The 24627-nt window shown below is 41.4% G+C and overlaps 1 protein-coding gene across 2 annotated transcripts in view; it reads right to left on the bottom strand.

Annotated features, from left to right (window-relative positions):
- The window catches only part of grik5 (glutamate receptor, ionotropic, kainate 5), a 112552-nt gene that overhangs the window by 8221 nt on the left and 79704 nt on the right, over positions 1-24627 (bottom strand). For both annotated transcript variants that reach the window (XM_049583825.1, XM_049583826.1), the window contains exons 10-18: positions 24519-24623; positions 19590-19697; positions 16306-16509; positions 15226-15339; positions 14502-14611; positions 14090-14263; positions 10619-10784; positions 7113-7338; positions 2497-2625 (exon numbers count right to left, since the gene is read on the bottom strand). In XM_049583825.1, the coding sequence (XP_049439782.1) occupies positions 2497-2625; positions 7113-7338; positions 10619-10784; positions 14090-14263; positions 14502-14611; positions 15226-15339; positions 16306-16509; positions 19590-19697; positions 24519-24623 (1336 nt within the window). The remainder of the gene's footprint in view (positions 1-2496; positions 2626-7112; positions 7339-10618; positions 10785-14089; positions 14264-14501; positions 14612-15225; positions 15340-16305; positions 16510-19589; positions 19698-24518; positions 24624-24627) is intronic.

The following is a 24627-nucleotide window of genomic DNA, read 5'->3' as shown; positions in this document are numbered from 1 at the left end:
GCCCATTGTGGGGCCATTTCTCCGATGGCAGCCACCCTCCTTCATTGGTTATGTTGGTTAGCTTTAGGCATGAGGAATGAGACTGGTTGGGGAAGTGCTGAGCTTGCTCTTTGAAAAACGTAACTCACTACTCATTACACTTCTGAAATATATTGTCATTTTACTCTCTGCCAACACTAATTTGTTACACTACTCATTATAAATTGTTAATTTTTGTCCTTTCTCTTCAACATTTAGACCTCGTCTGCACGTGCCCCTTTTCCACAAGCTTCATGTTGTTGTGCTGTCAGTCGTAGTCGATGTTTCAGGATGTCTGTTTGTGCTCTTTAAGCATCTGAGGAAGAGCTGTTTTGTGGCTTGAAACATTATGCGGTGAATAAATACTCACTCTATTGGAGCTACTTGGTGTGTGGACATGTGTTTCTTGCTTTACATGTGGCTTTTTTTGTCCAGCACCCATCCCTAAATTGGGTATGAGGATGTGTGTGTTGTTTTCACCTTTGTTCAGGATGTTTGAGGCAACAACAATGTTCCTGTCATCTTTTGTACCGACAAACTGAAGGCTGCTGAATGTGAGCATTTCTATCTTCTAGGCTTGCTTGCTGCTTTGTGACGTGCATGCACAACAATTATGAAAATGAATCCAAGGATGTGACTGACTGTTGGATTTCGAATCAGTTGGTGGGTGACAACAAATGTAAGGTTGTAATAAGTTATTTGTTTTTGAGGTAACTTTAATAGTGTGACTGATATTTTATTAGTAATTTGTTACACCACTATTTACTGGGAAAAGTAATATTATTGCTGTAATGCACTACTAGTAACGTGTTACTGCCCAAAACTGGGTTAAGGTTTGTGTAAGACTATCAAGGTAGGCTTATCCAAGGCAGAATAGGAGGGGTCAGGCCTTTGCCCCCGATGATGTCATTCAGAATAATAATTAGCCATGTGCTTCTGTTTGGGAGAGCATACAGTATGTTTTTGGAAAAATGGCTCTTTAGAGCAATGAGTGTTTGATTTCAGGATAACAGGTGCTTGACATTTGGTAAGTGTCTATCAACGGAAATTAAACAGTAGCTCATCATTTTTCTTTTTATGCTGACACATTTAGTGAAGCGTATTCTTCAAAGACAATTTTTTTAAACCATACAAATATCCTGCTGTGTATGTGTTGATTTCTTCTCATGAAGCACATATGAACAATATTTTGGTTCAGTAAAAGTCTGCCATCAGTCAGCCTGGTTAAGGCAGTTTGGCTGGTTGCTGTCCTCTAAGCTCACCGGGAGCTGCTGCTGGGAAACATCTGCTTCTGTCTACAGAGACGTTACACGCAGGTGGGAGTTGATGTGGCTTGCACTATGTCCATGGTGATGTTAGGAACACGACCCAATCACATTGCATATCAAAATAAGATGAACGATTGCAGCATTACAAAATTTCAGGTGCACAACATGAAAGGAAAGTCTCAAGCAAAACAAAATGCATTGTTTCTATCAGATGACACTCATCAAATGTGTGAAATGCCCTGCCATGAATCAGGCTTTGCACTTTGATTTCTGTGCAGATTAAACAAGTAAGATATGGCATTATAAGTACTGGTGTCCACTTAAGAGGACCAGACTAGCTGCTTCCCTGTTTCCAGTCTTTTAAACTAAGCTAAACCAACCAGCTTCAGAGTGGTATCAATGTTCTCATCTATCTCTCTGCAACAAAGAGAAAAAGCCTGTTTCTTAAAATGTCAAAACTATTCATTTAAGTCTGAGAAAATCACTGAAATGACCTCACTTTCGTATCTCAGTTTGGGCTTGGAGACCACTAATTTTTTATCGACAGCCTGTGTAACAAACTGCAGGGAGTTTAATAGAGATGGGCCTTAGCACTCAGGGAGGGTCTAAGTGTAGGATTTTAAAAAATGGATTTCTCTGCCTGTGCGGCTCCAATTTCTTTTCAAAAAAATCTGTCTCTCGCAAGTATCTCAACTTTATGTAAGTGCAATACTAAAACGTTGGAGTGCTCTTTCAATTGAATTAAAAAGTTCAAATTGCCCATGATGAAGTGGTTGAGTGAATACCAGAATTACGGGGAACACTTCAGATACACAGTACAGATGAAGCTCAACGAAGCTGAAAAGTGAGGCGTGAAGTCTGTTTTTTCCAGACTTACCAAAAACATTTTCAGAGAGATTTTCGTTAGACAGCAGTGGGATAAACGCTGAGGCATTTCCCCTGTCTTTGTCATTTATACAGGTACACACACACACACGCACATTTAACACACTTGTGTGAACAGACACACTCACTCTAATAAAATTCCCATTACACACCACCTGAGACAAACAGAAGACATTTGGGAAAGTGGATTGTGCTAAGCACGCTTCACAAGGACATTAGGTTAGGCATTAGCCATTAGCTGGACTGTAGCAGAGAGTGAGGAGACTATTACTGAGGACATTAGAGAGAAGGAGGGAGAGGAGACAGACAGCTGTGGTCGACTGACCCTTGGCACGGTGGTCCTCCTCTTTGGGGCATTGGCCTCCCTCCCACCACCTCCTCTTCAGTATCTCCAGCCTGTTATTCTCCTGCAGCTGGAGGATGGCCAGCGTGATCTCATCTCTGAATGGAGACCCTGGGAAATGACAGGAAAGCAGGATAAGAGCAAGTGGTGGAGGATGAAAAAGGCGCAGCAAAAGAGCCTGAACAAGAGAAGGGTTATTTCAGAAGAGGAGAGAAACATGAAATGAGGAGAGAAGAAAGTGTAAAAGAAAAGGGGAAGGAATCGCAGGGATAGAATAGCTGTTGCAGCCTCGAGATGGCTATGAGTGATTTTACTTTGAGAATAAAGAGAGGATTAGTGAGAGATAAAGAGCGAGATTACAACTAGACAGAGCCAGTGGTACAGCTGCTAGTCACACAGCATACAAAGCATGTTATGAACTAGATACAGTAGAAAAGAAAGGGAGGTTTTAAGGGTCAGTTCACCAGAAAATGCAAATATATCTTCTCAGTTATTCCAGTGATTTCTATTCATGAATATAATCTGCAGGCCTCAGTGTGAGCAGTTTTCATGGGACTACTTCCTGCGAGAAAATACACCCTATGAAAATTGTTGACAGAGTGTTCTGCAAATTGTGACGGGATACTGTTTCTACATCACCTGTTAGAGCCGTTATCGTCTGAGAGGACAAATCAATTCCCACCATGACAAACCATTTCAGAAATACAACAGTTTTATCCCCCAGTGCGACACAGATCCTGAACTACTGCATCTCCACAAGCGTAAGCTTCCCTGTGAGTGAGGACTGGACCTGCTGTTAGATTTGTATGTGAACAGCCACCGTGTGTTGCTGTCCATGCTGATGTTGATAGAAGGTTTGCTTTTACACACTGTACCAAAGTCCACCAGCAAATCTGTGTGATCAGAGTGAATTATATTCAATAAAAGGAAATAGTTCAATATAAGCGTAATTGCAGTCTTGCAGAGTTAGATAAAAAGATTGATACTGCTCTTATATTTGTCTGTTCAATATGAGGCTACAGCTAGGAGATGATTAGCTTAGCTGGAGACAACTAGACTGGCTCTGTGCACATGGTAAATTAAATCTGTCTACCAGCACCTATAAAGCCAACTAACATTTTATGTCTTGTGTTCTTATCTGCAGAAAAAACGAAATATAAAAACAACAAGTGAGAGTTGAGACTGAACAAAGCTACCCACTTGACGATTTTCCTTCATCAGTACTGACACTTTTTACTCAGATTATATTCGTACTGGTAAAAAGTACATTCTCGGTACAGGATACTTGCTTCATCAGAGTGTTCGGCTCAACCCTAGTCTCTACTTTTGGTCTGTCATAAGACATCTTTCTCCTCCTTGTTCTGTCTTTTCATGTCTGTGTCTGCTCACCATGCTGATGTACAACTAACTCTGCACACCTTTGGTCCGTCATATCTCACTTTCGGTGCTTTTTTTCTCCCTCCCTCCCTCTCTAGTCGTGTCTTCCTCCTCTTCGTTAGAACAGATCACTGTGATGCAGTGACACAACCTCTGTGTGCTAAAAAGAGGAGCTTCAGAAGAGCTGGACGTGTGTGGAAAAGCAATTAACTGCATGTTCATTACTTCCAGTTGAAATACTTACTAATCCCTCAGATAAAAAATAAATCAAGCACGTACAAGACATTTTTCAGATCTAATCTCTCACCAATCAGTACGACTACATGTGTCTATTTAGCATAATTGATCTCATGCAGGTGTTTCTGCCTCTCCAACAGTCAATTAGAGTGGAAATCGACAGTTTTTTTTCCTTTAACTTACCATTATGAAGTAAATGTTGATTGCACAGAGTAATGGCTATAGCATAATGGCACCATCGACGTTTGGATTGGTTCCCTATGAGCCTTGATTTCACTGTGCAATTCTGTCAGCCACCGGGTACGATTGCTCAGGAAAATGAAGGCTCCATTTATGCCACAAAGGAAATAGTGCATCAATCATTACACAACCAAAACAAGAGGAAGATAGTGCTATTGTTTTCCCTGTCAGCTGTCATTTTCGGCAAAGTTGTCGCGTCTTCCTCCACCCCGCTCACCTCCAGCCATCGTATCCAGAGTCCAGGACAAGCTTAACAAAGGCTCATTCCTCTACTAATCCAAATCACTGGCACTTCTCCATCTTCTCCACATCGCCCCCTCATCTCATCTTTACCACATCTACCACCACCAGTGTCTAGACCCAGGGGGTTGAGTTTGCTGATGTTCAGGGCTGTACAGCTGATGTCTTTCTGACAGTAAACAAAGCTCAAGAATTTGATTGCAAGAAAATCACTGCAAATTCGATCCTTCCCAATCTAGGGGTCACAACCCAAACAAGGGGCTGCACGATGAATCTAAGGGACTATTACCAGTGGAGGAAACAAGAGGATCACAATACCCCTGTGATGGGAGAGTGCAAATAAATGTTGCTTCATATTGAGGGCTCACAGGCATTAAAGTTTGGGAACCAGTGCTTTAGCACAATAATAAAGAGGATATCTTCGATTTCTCTTTAAAGCTTGAGTAACGTTCCCAAACTGCTGCTTCGCTAATGTTTTTCTAACTGGACTGAACGCTACTTAAATTGTTTTATCGCTTATGTTTAAGTAGAACTCAGAGGACCATACATTATTTAATATGCTGCTGTCTTGACACTACCTATTCTTCTGAATGAATCCACAAGCTGTGGTAAAACGCCTGTAAAATACTGCAGCAGAGTTTTGTAACAGGTCCAAAAAAGGCTCAGTGTTGTATCGCCTGAGGCTTCCTTGCACTGGTTGCCTGATGTTATTTTTTAAGATTGATTTAAGGCCTTATTGATGAATTATAGGTCTAATCGAAGATGTGACAGCTGTATTTGTGATCGTCCGTGACCTTTAATCCCCTAACAAGGCCAATCGTAGCCTTAGATCATCAGGCATGACTGAGTGTTGCTGCAGAGGTTTGTAGGGTTTGAAATGCTCTGCGTGGAAATGATGCTGACTAAATCAATATTGGTGTTTTCAAAACCTATTAATAGCTTTCAAAGACTTGTGATTACTCCATTGACATGTTTTATACTGTATGTTTTGTTTCCTTTTTATGTTTTTTTTTATGTTTTTCTTTAAATGTTTTGCTTTTTTAAAACTGAAATTCTCTAATTAGTTAAATTATTATCTCTAATAATATGATTACTTTTAGAAGTCATGTTGGCAAAGAAAATCTCTCCCCCCTCAGGCTCATTAAATATTTATACAAACGAAAGTCATGTTCAAGCAAAATATGAATCTCAGACATAAAACAGTTAAAATACAGATCTAAAATATAAACATGAATAATTTATGCACTCACTGGCCACACCTCTTCAACTGCTTCTTAAAGCAAATAGCTAATCAGCCAATCACGTGGCAGCAACTCAATGTATTTACGCCTGTAGACATGGTAAAGACGACCTGCTGAAGTTCAAACCGAGCATCAGAATGGAGAAGAAAGAGGATTTAAAGGGTTTACAGAGGATGGTCCAAAAAAGAGAACATATCCAGTGAGCAGCAGTTCTCTGGGTGAAAATGCCTTGTTGATGCCAGAGGACAGAGGAGAATGGCCAGACTGGTTCAAGATGATAGAAAGGCAACAGGAACTCAAATAACCACTGGTTACAACCAAGGTATGCAGAAGACCATCTCTGAACCAACAACACGTCCAACCTTGAAACAGATGGGCTACAGCAGCAGAGGACCACACCAGGTGCTACTCCTGTCAGCTAACAACAGGAAACTGAGGCTACAATTCACACAGGCTCACCAAAACTGGACAACAGAAGATTGGAAAAACGTTGCCTGGTCTGATGAGTCTCAATTTCTGCTGCGACATTCAGATGGTAGGGTCAGAATTTGGCATAAACAACATGAAAGCATGGATCCATCCTGCCTTGTGTCAATGACTCAGGCTTGTGGTGGTGGTATAATCGTGTGGGGGGGACACCAAGGGGACACTCTGGGCCCCTTAGTACCAACTGAACATCATTTAAACGCCACAGGGTACCTGAGTATGTGTGTGCAGTGTACCCATCTTCTGATGGCTACTTCCAGCAGGATAACACACTATGTCACAAAGCTCAAATCATCTAAAACTGGTTTCTTGAACATGACAATGAGTTCACTGTACTCCAATGGCCTCCACAGTCACCAGATCTCAATCCAATAGAGCACATTTGGGTTGTGGTGGAAAGGGGGATTCACATCACGGATGTGCAGCCGACAAATCTGCAGCAACTGTGTGATGCTATCATGTCAATATGAACCAAAATCTCTGAGAAATGTTTCCAGCACCTTGTTGAATCTATGCCACCAAGAATTAAGGCAGTTCTGAAGGCAAAAGGGGTCCAACCCGGTACTAGCAAGGTGTACCAAAAAAGTGGCTGGTGAGTGTATATAAAGTAATATTAATTAATGTATACAGCATTGCAAATGAAAAAAATAGAATGTAGGACATGTTCTACATTTTCAAGTTATTAAAATGTTATGATAGTTACTACATCATCAGTTGCAACAAGCACATTGTAATGTAAGTTTGTTTGAAAAATTATGAACGATTCAGTGTTATTACCCAATGGCATGCCGATGCCGTAGCCCTTGGTGTCCAGCAGGCCTCCTATCTGTGTGAGATTACAGTTGAGGCCGCGGTGGTACTCGTTCATGGTGCTCTCCATCAGGAAGGCATACTTGGAGTTGACCACGCGGGCGATGCCCTCCTCTGTGCTTTTTACAAATACACTGGGCTGCTTGGAGTTCATGTAGTTCCACATCCTCTGGTAGGTCTGGTAACGTGAGTTCTGCAGAAGAAAGGGAACACAAGCGTGAGAATTAAAAGAATACTTCACCCACAAAATGATCATCTGTACATCAATCACTCACATCATGTTGCGCTAAATTCATTAAGAAAACTTTGTTTTTCTTTCATGCCCCCGCAGTGAATGGAGAATGCAAAAAAGGCAAATATTCTTCATTGATTGAAATCATTGGGGACCATGTTTAATAACAGCAAAACTATATCAAAACATCCAATTACAAACTCACACAACTCATGCTGTAAAATCCAAGTCTCATTTATCCAGTGGGATGCTCAGTACTTTGCAAACACATGCATTTTCGATAAAACCTTACAATATAAAACACTTCCGTCTATAAGCAAGAATAAATTGGGGTAAAAAATGCAGCTGAAAGTCAGGTCGCTACTTCGTTTACAGTGGTCATAGAAAGATAAAAGCTGGAATAAATGAATACTACCAAATATATAGCGGAGGACTGATACTCATTAAGAAAACTACATTTAAGATGATAAACAGAAACTGTTTCAGCATCAAAACAGTATATCTATCTGTTCTCACCTGTGATTGCTGTGTGAGCTTCAAAGATAAGATAAGCTGAGCAGATTCAATTAAAATAAAGAAAGTTTATGATCCCCTCAGGAAATTTGGCATCATTGGTCTATTATAAACTCTTCAATTTGAATCACTGTCATGTTTAGTCAGTAGATGTGTGGAGCTGAGCAACTTGTTGCGGAATATCTTAAACAGTATTTAAACTTCCTCATCATGGGTTTATCCATCTCCCCAATCCTCAGAAACAGTCCCTTCTATGTAGGAAAAAGTGAGTATGCAGTATTAGCTTTAAATATGTTGAATGTCACCGTACACAAAAGGAAACAAGCTCTTTAGTCAGTGTTTCTGAGTGATTAAATCTGTAAAAGAGCGTATTCAAAGTGTATAAACATAATTATTAAATGACATGTAACTACATTCCCAATGTAGTTGGCGAGAGAGGTTAAGTGTCTTATGATCTAAATAATGTCCCTAAACCTATCACGTTATATTTGTGCTTCAAAATCCTCATATATTCTCTGTCAGCTCTTTGGTTAAAGTTTGGTTAAGTTCAGACAACTAAAACCTTAGTTAAGGTTTGCATATGATTTTGGTGATGGTTTGGTGATGTATCTGTGTGCCCTGTATGGAGCTAGAACCAGCAGGAAATGATCTTTGCTCAGCATAAAGAGTAAACGGAGGGGGAAACAAACTGCAAACGTCAAAAATATCCCCACAAGCACCTCTAAAGCGGCGGCAGTTCTGTGTGACTGTATCTGCAGAGACGTGCCATGTTCTTGGAACAAACTAAGCTATATTGAGGCGCTGTTGGGCAAACAGAAGTGACAGATGTAGTCCCAGTGGTTTAACACTTAAACCAGAAAAGATTACACCAGAACAGATGAAACATCAGGTGAATATCGCTGCCTATCTTTAGTTTTTTGAGACTCAGGATTGCAAAACATGACATTTTTTGTTATATTCAGAAGCACTGGGGATACAGATAAACTTTATTTCAATAATTACTTAATTGAATACTTATTTTTAAATAAGTTATAATGAATTAAGGTCACAGGGAGCAACATTCAACAACGGCAAAACTACGTCAAAACAGCTGTTCACAGACACTCACACAAGTCGTGAGGTATAATCAAAGTCTCATTCATCCAGTCATATGCTCAGTATTTCCTAAACACATGCATTTGCACTAAAATGTTATAATTAAAACACTTCCACCTACAAATAGCACCCTGAGCATGTACAGAGTTTAAACACATGCGTGTGCCCAGGCTGGCTACTAAGCCGTGCATGAGACATGTTTTAGAATATTAGAATACATATAGAACATTTTAGTGAAAATGCATGTGTTTGAGCATACGACTGTATAAATGAGACTTGGATTACACTGCACGGGCTGTGTGAGAGCTTGTAAACAGATGTTTTGATATAGTTTTGCTGCTGTTAAACACGGACCCTGTTTACTTTAATTCATGAAAAATGTGTGCCTTTTTTGGATTCTTTGTTCACCATGGAGGCATGTGAGAAAAACTGTTTTTTTTTTTCACCATTTCAAAATAACACGCATGAGTAATTGATAAACAAATAGGCATTTTGCGGGTGAGGTATTCCTTTAAACACTGATTACAGATGTGTGTTTGTACACTCGGGTTCCTAACGTGTCCTATCATCTGTCTTTGAAGCAGAAATGAAATGGAGGTCGATAAAAATGAAAGGGGGAAGATGGTAAAAACAAAAAGAGAGAGATGCATCCTCGATAAACAGGGAGGGAAGTATACGTAGCACAGAGTGTGAATAATGACAGGCAGAGTAAAACATCAATGGCAAACAGACGTAAAAAGGAGAGGGGAGAGTAGAGGGGAATAAAGCAACATGAATCAAGGCAACAGATTATTCGCTCATGGCATAGCTGATGCATCATCTTTCATACAGATGGAGGTAAATCAGCACACAGGAGGTGGTTCAGCACTTAGCAAAATATGGTAAGCTCTAAAACAGGATTAAGTGTTTAAAGTGTACAATTACATGTTGCATCTCAGTGTGCGAGAAGAAAGGAAAGAGTAGAGAGGGCGGCATCTGTGTGTAATAATGCCGGTGTGTATTGTATGTGTGCGTGTGTGTGTGTTTGTGTGGATTAGGCATTGAGTGGGGTAATGTACTGTAGCACTGAAACTGGCTTATGTAGGCAAACATAGAGCACTCTTTCTTATATCCTCAATATGGACAAACACCACGAGAATGCAAAACACACAGACTCACAATTTGGCATGCAGCCATTTCCCATGCATGCACACAAATAAACAAATACATATCTTTTATACACTCACCTACACACACTCCCACATGCAAACACACCTACACACACACACACACACACACCGTTCTATGACAAACACAGATGCCGACACAGATGCTGCGAGCGCTCTCATAAGCAAACACAGGCAGTCAGCCACTTAACACAAACAGCCATAAAGAAAACAACAGCGGAACTCAGAGATATAGTCGCAAATATGGGGACAACAACTCACTCTAGGCACGGCAATAAAGACAAAAAAGGTGCACTAAATCACATATGCACACAAAACGCAAAAACTTTAGAAAAATTGGCACCATAAAGGCAACTCATGAAACTGTCAGATCCTAGAGTAAAATCAACTGCCATTAAAATCAACACATGTAAGCACAGATACAAACACACACAAAGACAAACACTGGCTGCTGCAGTGGGTCGTACCATGAAGAAGGTCATGGTGCTCCCTCCATGGATGGTGCCGTACTCGATGTTGGTCTGGTCGGCCAAGTCGTCCGGAGACTCGATGGGAACCTCCATCCTCTGGACAGTCAGGAAGGCTGCCAGGTTGGCCGTGTAGGAGGAGATGATGATCAGAGTAAACGCCCACCTGTGAGGCAGAGAGATGGGGGAGAGACATGTGGTAAGGGTGAGCAGGGGTGACTGATATGGATACAAACATTTATAATGGTGTATGCAGTTTCTGGATCGCACAATTGATACATGTAATAATAAGAACAAAAAAACGCTGGAAATACAGTTGAGCTTGGCACAGATGGCTCTGCTCGTAAGATGCTCCCTGGATTTAACAGGCAGCATGCTAAGCCAAAACTAGGAGTGCAATGCATAAAACAAAAACAAAAAAACCCAGGTATACAAGAGTGGGCCCGTAGCAAGTCATTAAATACCATTTTGACCTTTGAGCCATGTTAGGACTTAAGAAAGGCTGGAGGCTGGAGGGTGGTGGAGGCAAAGCTTTGCTGGCAGCAGCAGTGTGTGGCAGGGATCAGTGAGTAGGAGGTTATATTCAAATGGACCGCCTTGATGTGAGAATGGGCTCTGATTGGTTTGTGATTCACAAAAACGATGATCTGCCGCTGTCAGCTGATTACAGCTGGGGCATATGACTTCCACGTCCTGCAGGAACCATCGCAATGCCTCGTTTACACAAAAATACAAAAAAACCCCCAAAAAAACAGTAAATACACAGAAATGCAAAGGTAACCTTCAGATAACTGCACCCACATACAAACTGGAGTGCCACAGGTTCCACAGTCTGAATGAAAGAACTCACCAAGCTCTAACTCAGTGATGGCCAAGGCCGGAATAATCCTCTCCTTACACAGACAGCCTGCACATATATCGGTATATAAAATTTAATACTATGGCAGAGCATCTAGACACACCACCATTTACGAACATTTGGCTGGCACTACACCATCACGGAAGTTTAAGAAGCAGTCTAGTACCATCGTTACAGGATGTTAATTCTCTGCATGTTGCTCTTCCCATAGGAACGCCACAGGTGGGCAGTATACTGTGGGGTACAATGGCTGTAAATAAAGCTAAATGCAGAACTTACAAACAAGCATATTATCTTGCACATACAGTTTGCATCACTATTATCTGATAAATCATTGACAAAATGATGGCTGGGATATTTAATCTCATTACACATTTTCAGAGCAATACCAGATAATAATTCAGGAAATACAAATTTTTGTCTTTACTTATAATGATCACAATATTACTCTTGTTAGCATTATACTTGATATCAAAATCAATGCCATACTGTGAGCCAATATGGTAGCACATTATAGATTATTCAAATCATCTGCATTTATAAGATGATTGATTAGGAGTAGGATTGCATCATGATGCATGTGATGATGTAGTAAATTGCCTGGAAAATGTCTGAAAACACTTGACAAATTAAGATATTTTATTCCACTGAAAATCATTATAAAAATCCAATATTACTATAAATTAGTCCTGCTCATTGATCTGCAACAAAGCCCACAATGACCTAATATTCCCAGAGATGAGAGTACAGTAAACATTCCCAAATATATATTGTCTCACAGTATTGATCATCTTAACACCCAACCCTGAGCGTCAGTACGAAAAGGCACTCAGGGTTTCTGATAATATTCTACACCCACAACCCTCAAAGATGGGACACTCTTGTGACCTTTCCTGCGTGTCTCAAAACTTTCTTCAAGGAGAACATCATTTACTTAATAATATCCCCCTATCCCGTATCTTGCTCACCTCAGTGTAATTTGCTCTTCCTGTCTTCCTCTTCCCTTTATCTCCTTAGCTCTTAGCGATTATTATTTCTTTACTGTGCGTGAGTCTCTTTCACAGTCACTGTGTTGCCACAGGAATATCATCAGGCTACTGTAGTACAGCATTTCTGTGAACTTAGCATTTTTGTATTGTTTGCATGGTGCTCAGGGGACTGAAACTTATGAGCGATATGTCAGCTATATGCTTTAAATGTAAATGCTATTATCTCAAACAGCGGGTGTGCTGCCGTAGAAAGCAACCCTGAGGAAACAACGCAGGTTTTTCAAGAGGAAACTGGTTACCAGTGAACTAAAGAAAACAATATATAGACTCACACAAAAGTCACTTATGATTCACTAGAAGTGTGTGGTGGTGATGGTGTCCTCTGTCTGTTTATCCTTATTTTCTTCCTATTTTGGTTTGTTCAAGACATGTCTGGGTGTCAGCCTTTGGGTAGTGGTGTGCAAGCCCAGACAACAGCAGCGTGAGGTCGGGACCAGGATACACCACTGTCTCCGTCTCTCTCTCGTCTGCTCTGTAGGTGTGAGCTGCAGCTCGCTGTGTCTGTTTCATCGAGGGCGAGGTGGAGCCACAAACACAGGGCAAAGAAGCCAGCCGGGCAGGATGAGGCATGCGCTTCAGCTAAATTCACACAAAAATCCAGCAATGTAGCACCTTCCTCTGGGGTTGTGCTGAGGTGTGGGTGTTTTTATTTGTGCTTTAGAATGTAACCGCCATGAAACAATCAGAGAGTAATGTGTTATTTCTCTGAGTCACTGCTTTGTTCTCATTAACGCCGCTCCCTCTGATTCGCTTGACCACTGCTGCTCTCTCAGTCTCACTGAGCCGAGGAAGAGGGGCCAAGTTTAACTGTTGTGTTTACAAACAGTAAGTGACAAACTCTGCTTAGTATGCCTTTAAAATCTGGAACAGTTTAGTATATATACGTATTATCAAAATGGCTGATTCTGTTAATATACTTTGTTTAAAGACTCATTTGCATGGCTTGGACTTCTTGCTGTAATCTGTATTTACTACCCCGTCCTGTTGAATTGTTCTATCATAACCTTGTCTTCTAGCCATTTTATAATTTTAATGTGTCTCTATTGTATTTTATTACTGTTTTATTACTACAGTATTAATGTTTTATCTAAATTGTTTCTACCATTTTAGCATTTCTTTTTGTTTAGCACTTAAACCTCTGACTTTGTGCATTTTAATATCATTAATGTGGCGACATTTTAATTAAATATATAACCAATATGTAACAATGTTCAACACAAATTTAACACAATTCTTAAAGTTTAAAAAATCTGGAATCTACCAACATGCAAATAATTTTTACTTCCAAATTTGTTTTTGCTGAATGCTCCGACTTCACTGACAGTCTCCTCTCAGTGTATGTGCACTGGAAGCTTGAGTTGCATACTGGATCATGACCAGCTTCCAAACTAGCTGGGATGCAACAAAATCATGCTTGTATGACCACGTCTGAACACAGATTTAGCACAGAGAAACTCCCCCTTCAGCAGACTCGTGTCAAACTGCACACACACCATTCCGCACTTCACTCAAAACACACTTTTGGGTGAAGAGGGACTTAATAAAAACACAACTGTCACTTACCACACACCACTAACACATCTGGTGGACAGGGCTCTAGGCATTATCTCTGATCCCTGCTGCATGAAGCCTCCCACAGGGAACCACAGGCTGTTTCCCAGCGTGTACTGGTTCTCCAACATGTCCCTGCGCTCTCGCAGACACGGGTGAGGGTTGTACCACTCATAGGGGCTCAGCCTGGTGGGGAAACGCAGGTACAGTGGAATGACCTTGGGGTCAAACTGCAGTACAGAAATGCACCTCTGTCACATCATTCATGTCACTGCCAATAAGTCATTTCGATCCCTGTCAATCATTCTGCAGGAGGGCGTATAAGGTAAGAAATTACGATATATGGCAGGCGACTCATGTTCAACAAGATAAATGGCAATAGAGCTGCAGACAGTGGGTACAGTGTGTGATGTAATGTATTGACCTTGCAGCCAGGAAGAGCACACAGCTGACAGCCAGGTAGGCGAGCAGCATGAAGAGCCAGACAGCTGGAGAGAAGGGATCGAGGAAGGAGAAGTAACCCGGCTTCCGACCCTGGTTTAGAGAGAAAAGAGGAAGGGGAGAAAGAGAAGGAGAGAGATGGATGGAGCAGAAGAGACAGACAGTGACAGACAGACAGGAGGGTACAGTGTGTTAGAAAACAAGGTGTCATGTCTCAGCAGGCAGGGAATGTCCCCTCTGCACCACAGGAGGGCAGTGTCCTTCATTGCACGCTGATACTAAGTCTGCAGTGCTTTGATACGCTAATGCTACAATCCATAAATGCTCCGTTTCACAATGCCTACTGCTGAAGCATACTTGGCTTAGACCCAAAACCTCATTAGCAATGTAAAGCCACCACTGTTACCCAGTTACAGAGCGCTGACTTATTGGGCAATTTAAATTACACCTATAAATTTCACTGTAGACAGAGTGAATGCAGCATGCAGCATACTACACAAATACAATCCTCGGCTTCAAAGATGAGATCAACTCTTATGTAATATTCAGTCTGACTCCTTAAGAATCTTCAAACAAGTGTAGCCCGTCATCTTCTGTATGACCCTGCCAGCTTAAAAGCAGCGCCAACAAAAGAAATGAAATCCAATACAAGATCTGTAGTGAGTATCACCCAGCGGACGCCCTGCGGCCCCAGATAACACCCTCACCAGTTGAACTCTGTACAAGATGCTGATCCCCAGGGTCATGAACGGCTTAGAGAAGTCGATAACTTTCTCTCTCTCTGACGTGATGGTGAAGCCTGCTACGGCCAGGTCTGCTTTCTGTAGGATTGACAAAGAGAGATAGGAGGGCAGATAGCAGTGGAGGCGAGAGAAAGAGAGAGGCAGTGGAGAAGAGTCAGGGAGAAAAACGACAAGTGGTCAGGTAAGTGCGCAAAAATAGAACGACACTTGAGGCAGCACTGGGTAGATGAGAGCTCTGTTTGTACAAAATGTTGATTTCCCGAATGAAAAATGAAGTTTGACTATGGCACTTGACAACACATTTGGAAAAACATACAGACATGCACTCAGTCTCTTACCCTCTGGCACGCACACTCACACATTATCTACCGTCCAAATTAGGCTAATTGCAAGTAAGCACAAGGTGGCTGGTCTTTCCACCTGTACAAAACCTTGCAGGTCTCTGGTCGCTCTGCCTCCCCTCCATCTCTTCCATTAAAAGCTAATTGATGAACATGGGCCGCTAATTAGAGCTGAGTGATCAGGCAGTGGGGAGAGCATGGAGGGAGAGGAAGCGTGGAGAGCTGGGGGAGCACCAGTGTGGCAGGCCTCACACAGGGACCACAGTCTGTTAATTGAAGTATACCGTATGGTAATTAAGCAAAGAGGGGCTCTCATTAGCCTGCTTCAACCAGAGTGTCTGTCAGAGGCGCACTAGGCCTGGACAGGCAGAGAAAGAGGGGGGACAGACTTGGAACGAGGAGGGCTACTGCGAGGAAAGATGGTGCAGACAATTTTAGGCAATGCTACCACTCTCTTTTGGGGAATTATCAAGTCAGCTTTTGTCCTAGATAAGAGTCTTACTCCCCTCTGAGGGCAATTTGAGACATGGGAAGTTACAGCAGAGTTGTGGTTTGGGGCTACAGCGTGAGCGATAGTGTGGATGTGTGCGTGCATGCATGTGTGTTCAGCATAAGTTTCTGTTTGCAGACACACGGGTTAGAACATTTGAGCATGTTTCTGGTGTGTGTGAGACAGAGGGAGGGAGGGGGAGAGTACACTCACTCTGTTGATTAGCTCTCCAACCATGCCGGTCCAAGAGCCGTTGGGCTCTGGAGCCCCATACAGCCCGTCATCCACCAGCTTGATCTTGAAGGAGAATTTCAAGATGTCTGCCAGCTCCTTCAGCATGTCGACACAGAAGCCCTCATACTGGTCGTTGCCCTGGAAATCCTGGTAGTTGTCTCTGCGCATCACATATGGGTTTTCCTGAGCATGGGGAGAAACATGAGGGGGTTCAATCCAAAACTAAGAGGACGGATTACTGACTGAAATGTATTGGGCACATGATTGAAAAACAGGGATTTCTATTGTAAGAAATTAGCTGTTATGCCAATAATAAGTAGTCCAACAATTTGGGAAATTTGCTTTCTGGCAGAGAGTGATGAGAAGATCAATGCCACTTTCATACTCAGTCTGGGAGACAGGGCGAAGCTGCTACCCTGGCTCTATCCGATGTTAACATAATCCACCTACACCACTTCTAAATCTCACTAATTAAAGGTTCTGTATGCGACATTCAGAGCATTAATATAGCAACTAACCACTATTTGCCATGTCAAGATATAGTTGAGTAATGGCATCCTGAGGAGAGGATAATGTAACACTACCTCTGTGTGTACTGTAACAAGCTTCTGGCTGGTTTGTTGTGGTCATGGCCGTACATGCGTGTTCGTGAATGTGTCGATCCCACTGGCTGGCTCTTCACTGCTGCTTCACACTGCTCTCATACAGTTAATACTGCTGAAATCGTGTTGCAAAGGTGCTGTTCATGGAGTTAGCACCATTAGCTGCTAGCTACCAGCTGCCAGCTCACCCACCTCCATGTTGAGAACCATGTCCAGACAACTCAAATCCTCTGAACATCACATAGCACCCCTTTAATTATCATAGCTTGACTGTTTAATCAGTGCAGTCCAGTCTTTGTGCTAAGCTAAGCTAACTGGTTGTAGCTTCATATTGTACAGACATGAGATTGGTATTGATATTCTCATTTAACTCTTGGCAAGAAAGTGAATGAAAGTTGTTGAAAATGTTGTTGTCACTCACTGCTCTGTCCAGCACTCACTGTATTTCCTCCTATATCAGTCTGCACTTCGTTTACCTTCCACAAAACAGGGTTGCACACTGACATTTTCAGAATAAATAGAACAGGCTGCAGTGAGAGTCACTCTCCATGGGATATTTAATAATAGCGTGTTTGTGCATTTAGTCCTTTAAAGGCAAGCTCAGGTGTTTAGTGTTGCTGGAGCCCACAGGAATGACGCTCCATGACGCTTTCTTTTCTCCAAGGGAGGATTCACTAAATCTAGACAAACTTAATATATATTTTTAAACACTTGAAGATCCACTCATCACTAAAAGAGTCTGTCATTCAAGAAGACAATAAAAACTAAAGTAATGGTCAAAGTGGTCAGGTTAAATTTAAGGTGTGCTAATGAAGTCATGTCGTCAACTCAAACACTGAGTAACATCACAAGTAAACGCTTCACCTTAGAGGTTGCCGGCATTTGGTCCGGTGAATTCAGTTATTTTTCTCACACAAACATCCTTTATTTTCATAGTTACAGTTTACTAATATATGTAAAACTCTCCACGGTATGAACAGTGGTTACATGAGCCTCAAAATCAGCCACAACTCAGCGCTGAGCAGAGTGACCGTCCGCTTAACGAACTGCAGTGTTCACAGCTCCACCTTTTAGTAGCAGATCTGTGTGCTAGATACTCCAACAGAGGGGGGACCAAAAATGGGGACGGTACGGAACGGTTTCATTGGTACCATCCACAACTTTTCACAGTGGGGTTTTTAGTTTTTCTTGTGTGCCTCCAGGAAAAAAGAGCATACGACTGGATGAATAAGACCTGGATTATAGTGCATGAGATCTGTGAGTGTTTGTAACCAGATGTTTTCATACAGGTTTGCTGCTGTTAAATGTGGTCCCCAGTAAATCAATATGTGTGCTGTCTTCCATGGAAGCTCACTAGAAAAACAAAGTTTTCTTCAGGAATTCAAGGTAACACAGCACGAATCACTGACTAACAAATGGTCATTTCATTGGTGAAGTATTCCTTTAAAGTAATTCCATCAGTTATACACATTGGAAAGTACTACTCGTTTGCCAGAACAGTTGTGCTGGAAAGCCTGTAAACTGGGTGCACTGAGTTTTAAAGACATGGGACTAAACCAGGCTGGGAGAGTCTAACAAAAAGATTATATACAGCTGCATCATGGGAATAGTGGGATTCAGCATTTTTGGAGCTTGAGCAATACTTTGGTCTGAAAGTCAGGATATCTCCCCGGCTTCTGCAGAAACAATTTAGACCATTCTTCTTTTAATCTGTCTCTTGTGAGAAAGAACCATTGTGGAAGTCCAATACTAAGTTGCTGGAGAGCTCCTTTAAAATAAGTAAAATGGCTGCAGATGTTAGAGAGAGAGCCAAGAGGACAGAGGGATGTGACCACAGTCTGGCCATTGAAATAGGTAGACGCGGACAAAGTTGCCAAGAGAAGACAGGCTGTGTTTTCATTATAAGAACAGAGCCTGTCTTTTTCAGTAAGTGTACTAAATATACTGACCTAAAGGAAAAAATAATTTCATAAAGCTAGCATATATTGCCAGAGATCCCACAGCACATAAACAAGAGTAAAGTTATGTACAGCCTGGGAGAAAACAGCAAAATCTCTCGCTGCAAATTATGTATGCTTGCCACAAAGAAACGAGAAAACACTCTCTGTTCTACCATTTCTTTGCTATTTTATGTTTTAAATGATTGTGTTGTTTAAGATTAACTGTTCTTGTGATCATTTATCTTTTCTATGTTGTTTTCTTACCAATGTAATATTAAATAGCATGTACTAAAGATTTGACAAATACATAACATCAGCATTCAGCCATTAAAGCTTATTTGATGTTATATTATAGCACAGTGTGGTGCAGGGGATTTACTGTATCTGGTGTTTTTACACGTCTACACTGAGGCGAAGATGATGGAGCAGCATCATGTAAGGGATTTATTGATTTTCTGATACAACATTACTCATATGGAAACCAGAAGGAGACAACTTGTTGTGTTCCGACATTATCAGACCAAACCAGGATGTTGGCAGTTTGAATTTAGCAACACATCTCTCTCAGCGCTCTGTCAGTTTCTATGACAGCTAACAGTGACAGCAAAATTAGCAGTAACAGACCACAACACAGCATGAGCTGCAGCACAGCCTGCGCAGCAACACGAAAACAACTCTGACCTCACCAGCGCGGTGGTCCAGAAGGTAACGACGACCTTACCAGTATGGTGGTGACAATGAGCGTCTTGTTTGCCAGCGTCTCTGAGACATTGATATCCAGACTGGTGGAGTTCATTGCCAGGGTGTTGTTGGAGTACCAGACCCCGATCTAACAGAGGAGAGAAAGCAAGAGAAAATCTGTGCAACTGTTCTGTTGCTGTAGGTCACACACCATCTAGAGCAAATAAGTATTTCAGTGAATGTATTAAGACTATTGGTCTATTTTATAGAGTACCTTTGCATGTTGTATATTTTATGCTTTGCTTTGGTATCATACCCTTACACACTGTATATGCATGTTGATTTAATTGCCCCCAGTGGAGCCATACACATACCTTGCATTGTAAAACACAACGAAAACACCACTACTGTGTACAGGCAGAGTAATGAGCCGCGACAAGATGGCAAGAAAAAAATAAAAGCATTCATAATCAGGAGTTTCATAGCTATGTCTATTTTCATTTACTAACACCTTTCTTAAATTACATAAAAAACAGCACACATATTTCCATTTTATGTAGACAGTAAAGTCACTTAGGTATATAAGTGTGTGATTATGACCTAACCAGCATGCATGGGTGGAACCAAGGCTCACAGAGGCATTTCTCTGGGAGATATTACTGTACATCTTTCAATAGGTCAAAGGAGAGGTAATGACTCCTCAGACAGAATCACAGTTTTTCTGTAACACTCTTTATCCTGCCCTGACATTTAAGAATGGTCTTCTCTACAGTGTAGCTGCTGCTGCGCAGAGAGGTGGGCAGAGTTAAAATGTTAATTATCGCAACCGAACTCTCCCACAGAGTTAAAGTCGGGATGTACGTGTGGTTATCAGGTGGTATTTAGTGTTAGCATGGGAGGCATTTGGCCTATAGCGGCGCCCAGCAAGACGTATTAAGGGAAGGTGAGGAGAAAGTGTTTTCCTCCAGTCAATGAACCGCAATGTAATTCCCTCAGTCTGGATCTGCGGTGATGTGTGTACTTATGCTTCATTTAATCTCGATTTTGAAATGCAGGTGAAATGCATTTCTGGTTTCTATCTTCCCACACCTTTCCTTTTAATGCTCACTGGAGGAGTCTGTATTGACAGAATAACGCCACCAAAAAGGGTCCTAAACACCTCGTTGGCTGGGTCTGCCAACGTTTTATTTTGGTTCCCCACATTGTCCAACTACCCTTAACAAATGTGTTGTGGCATGGTACTAGTACATCAAAAAGATGAAATGCCCAGACTGACAGGGGAGGTCTGCTGCGGGAAAATGAATGAAAGGGAATTTATGTGTAGAACAAAAACTGTAAAGTGAGACTATGAGACTTTTCAAAGATGAAATGACAAGATTGCTCTCTCAAATCAAAGGTTGAAGTCTTAAGCAATAAAACGCACACTTGCGTTATTCAATGCACTCTGTGGTTTGGCTGCTACAGCCTCAATTGGTCGGATATGACCAGGTGACATATGTTAGCTCATGGTAGCAAAGTTTACATAGACAGTGATATGAAACTGACATTACTGAGTAAGTCTGCAAAATTTTGCTTTGTTGGTCAATGTTTTAACATTTTTGACTACCCTGAGATTGGCAGTTATGGCTGCCATTCAGCAAGTTACAAATGTTGTGTCTCAAATCTGATACCTGTACTTACACTTGCTATTTAGATCGCTTAAGTGGGTTCAAATTGGGAAGTACAGCCAAATACAGTGAACTACAAGTACCTGGATGGTGCACTTCTAATGGTCAAAAAAGTTATGTGTGGAACGTTGGACTCTTCTCACCCTTAGTTACCATGTTGCCTACATAGTGTAAAGGACAGGACCACAGATTTCAAATTTGTGAAATGGCGACCAGAGAGGAGACAACTCACGCTTTAAATGTTATTTCAACAACAGAACATAGTTAGAGTTTGGTGTCTAGACTCCAGCATCATCACTTTTCCCAGATATGTTTACATGAGATATTGGGGAGTGATAATGAAATATTCCCCCCCTAGCCAGAGCCTGCAGGTAGATGCTGGGGTGGAGGTGGGGCTGAAGGAGCAAGCAGCAGTACTGATGCAGGGCAGCAGTGGCATTGACAATGCAAAGGAAGAGCTGGGAGGATTTTGCAGCTTAAATAGACCACCAACTTGGGAGGGTGTGTTTTGTAGATGACAGTGATGTAGGACGTGTGTGTATGAATCAGTGCAGCTCGAGTTGACTGCCTGAACTAGCTCGATAAAGCAATTGCAAATGTTAGCTTGCTAACTAGCTAACAGTGGCATATTTTATCTTCAAGCACTGAAGAAACATGTATTGTGGTATAAGCTTTTTAATGTATGGACGTGCGTTAGGGGTGGGTGATACCACAAAGATTGTTTTTGATCAGACACCAAGTAAAAAAGGGCCAGAATCACCAATATTGATAGATCACTTTTCATTATTAAACGTGGCTTGTGAACTTGCATGGAGGGTAGGCCGTTATTTCTGAGGTGAATAATCAGTCTGCTAAACAGCTAATGATGACCAATTATAGTTTGACAATGTAACATTAACTAATGTTAAGGGTCTGATTTGACTACAGTATACCTGGCTATTTCCTATCTGAACCTCTCTGTACAGACTGCCAGTGAACTCTGTCTCTGTGTGCTGAAGCATTTCCTTCCTCCTCCTTTTTCTCTTTCATTAGGCCATCACTGCTATTATTTATCAGATTGAACTGGTCAGGGGCACGCTGTGGTGTGCTGTGCATGTCCAACACATGTTTGAGTGCAGACAACAGAAAAGCAGCAGAGAAGCCAACAGCACATTCACTAGATGTGTCCGCGGCAATGGAACGCTGTTTGACAGTTTTACTCTTGAAACACAAACACGTTCAATGTAGAGGAGAGAACTAAACCCTATTTTGGTGTCAATCTTATTGACGCAAGGATTGATCTTCAAAATAAACTGTGGTATTTATTGTATCGATATTTTGGTATTGATCCGCCCATCTCTGGTGTGTTAAATGGTCGTCTTCACTGTGGAAGAGTTTAGTGTTTGCAGCAGCTATCAATATTTGTAGATCAGCTGGTGATGGAGACAGCCAGTATCAGACACAAACTCCACGCTGTATGAGCAGTAACGTTATATTTCAACCATTTTTGTTTTTTGTTTGTTTCCATTTCTAATACAATAAATAAATACAGAAGATACAGCAAACATATATTTGGGTGAGTGATCACTGTTTGTCAAATGCTGGCAGTAATACTAAGCTGGGTTGCAATTCGTGGAGCAGAAGAAAAAAGCTGGCAAATCTTGCAATCTTCATTTCCGGTAAGTGCACAACTGCCATGTTTGGTTTGACACAACACTATAGGGCTGCAACTAACGATTATTTACACTGTCGACTAATCTGTCGATTATTTCTCTGATTAGTCGACTAATCATTTTATCGAAAAATGTGTTAAAATGTTGAAAAATGTCAGTCTGTCTCTCCCAAACCCCAAAATGATGTCATCTAATGTCTTGTTTCGTACTCATCCCAAAGGGTTTTAGTTCACCATCATGGGAGAGTGTGTAACGCTGCCAATATTTGAACGTAAGAAGCTGCAATAAGAGTATTTTGAGGTACTTTTATTGTACTTTTCTATGAAAAATGACTCAATTTGATTAGTTGACTACTAAAATAGTCACTGATTATTTTAATCGACTATTTTATAGTCATTGATTAGTCGACTAATCATTGCAGCCCTAGAACACTACCCTGTCAAAATTCCGGCATTACACAAGTAAGTATATAATATACTACAACATTAAGTATATGATTCAAGAGACAGCATCAGTCTCACTTTAAACATACCCAAATGGGGTTGGATTCATTCATATAAACAACAGGGTTTTATAAAACAACAACACGATATGATCACATTGTTGCAATGCAGTTCCACTGAAAGGCGGTAGATGATAATATCCATGATGATAAAACCCTTCTGATATTTTGACTTGTCTGCTCAGATGCCTGATGTAAATATGTACAATAACAATGTGAATAGACTGCAGGGCATTGTCGAAGAGGAGCAGGCGTACTTGGAAAAATCTGTTCACTGTAATAACATTTCATTGTTTCAGAATCATCGTGTCAAAACACACAAACTAAAGAGGAAACAGCGCTGTCGTCATGACCACATTAGTTTAGTATATGTCAACTGCAAGACCTGATCAGGTTAAGGTCAAGAGGAAAACAAGACACTGAAACCAATGCAAACTAAGCCTGAGGAAATCAGTTCTATACAAGACCAAAAGAAAAATAAATGTATTAAGCCTCCATGTAAATATTATATACAGCATTATACAGTAGGATGACTGTATATATAATGCTGATGACACTCTGTACTAAGCTTGAGGCCAATTGCACTAATTCCCTCCAATTAATGTCATTGTTTGAAGGCATGGGAAGAAAATAAACCAACCATTAATAAAATGCCATTTATGTATGTTTAAAGATCAGAGAACATCTAGTCAACATCCAACAAACAAACAACAACAAACAAAATGCCTGGGACAGGAAAGGTCCAAACATCAAAACACATTCATAAGACTACAAAAAATACTTTCCCCAGACTCGATACTAAAGACCTGCTGTAAAATCTTGCAACCGTTTGAAATTCAACTGATGAACAACACAAGCAGCTAATATATTCCTGTAACCTTGAGATAAAATAAATGTTAACACGCATTTGCGGCTGCAACATGACCCACATCTGATGGCAGGTTAAACTCCGGCACCGACAGGTGAAACACATCAAACCAACATCCCAAAGTAAAGATATTTGGCTGCTATCAGGGGAGCCTGCGATGAGGCTGACCTCAGTGTTAAACACCTCCTCGAGCACAGTGAAATCACGGGTGACCTGTAACTAACCCAAAGCCTATGGGCAGTGTGACCTGACTGCTGTGTGATAACAGGTGACTCCTGACCTCTTTGTGGCCTCCTCGGTGTTTCTCCAGGATCCGCAGGGTGTAGTTGGTCCTCTGACCTTTGCTGTTGAACTCCACACGCCCTGTCAGACCATCGTACTCCACCTGG

The sequence above is a fragment of the Epinephelus fuscoguttatus genome, linkage group LG8 (genome assembly GCF_011397635.1).
Source record: "Epinephelus fuscoguttatus linkage group LG8, E.fuscoguttatus.final_Chr_v1".
NCBI lineage: Eukaryota > Metazoa > Chordata > Actinopteri > Perciformes > Serranidae > Epinephelus > Epinephelus fuscoguttatus.
The sequence above is the reverse complement of the archived record's forward strand: the minus strand, read 5'-3'. Positions and strand labels throughout refer to the sequence as shown.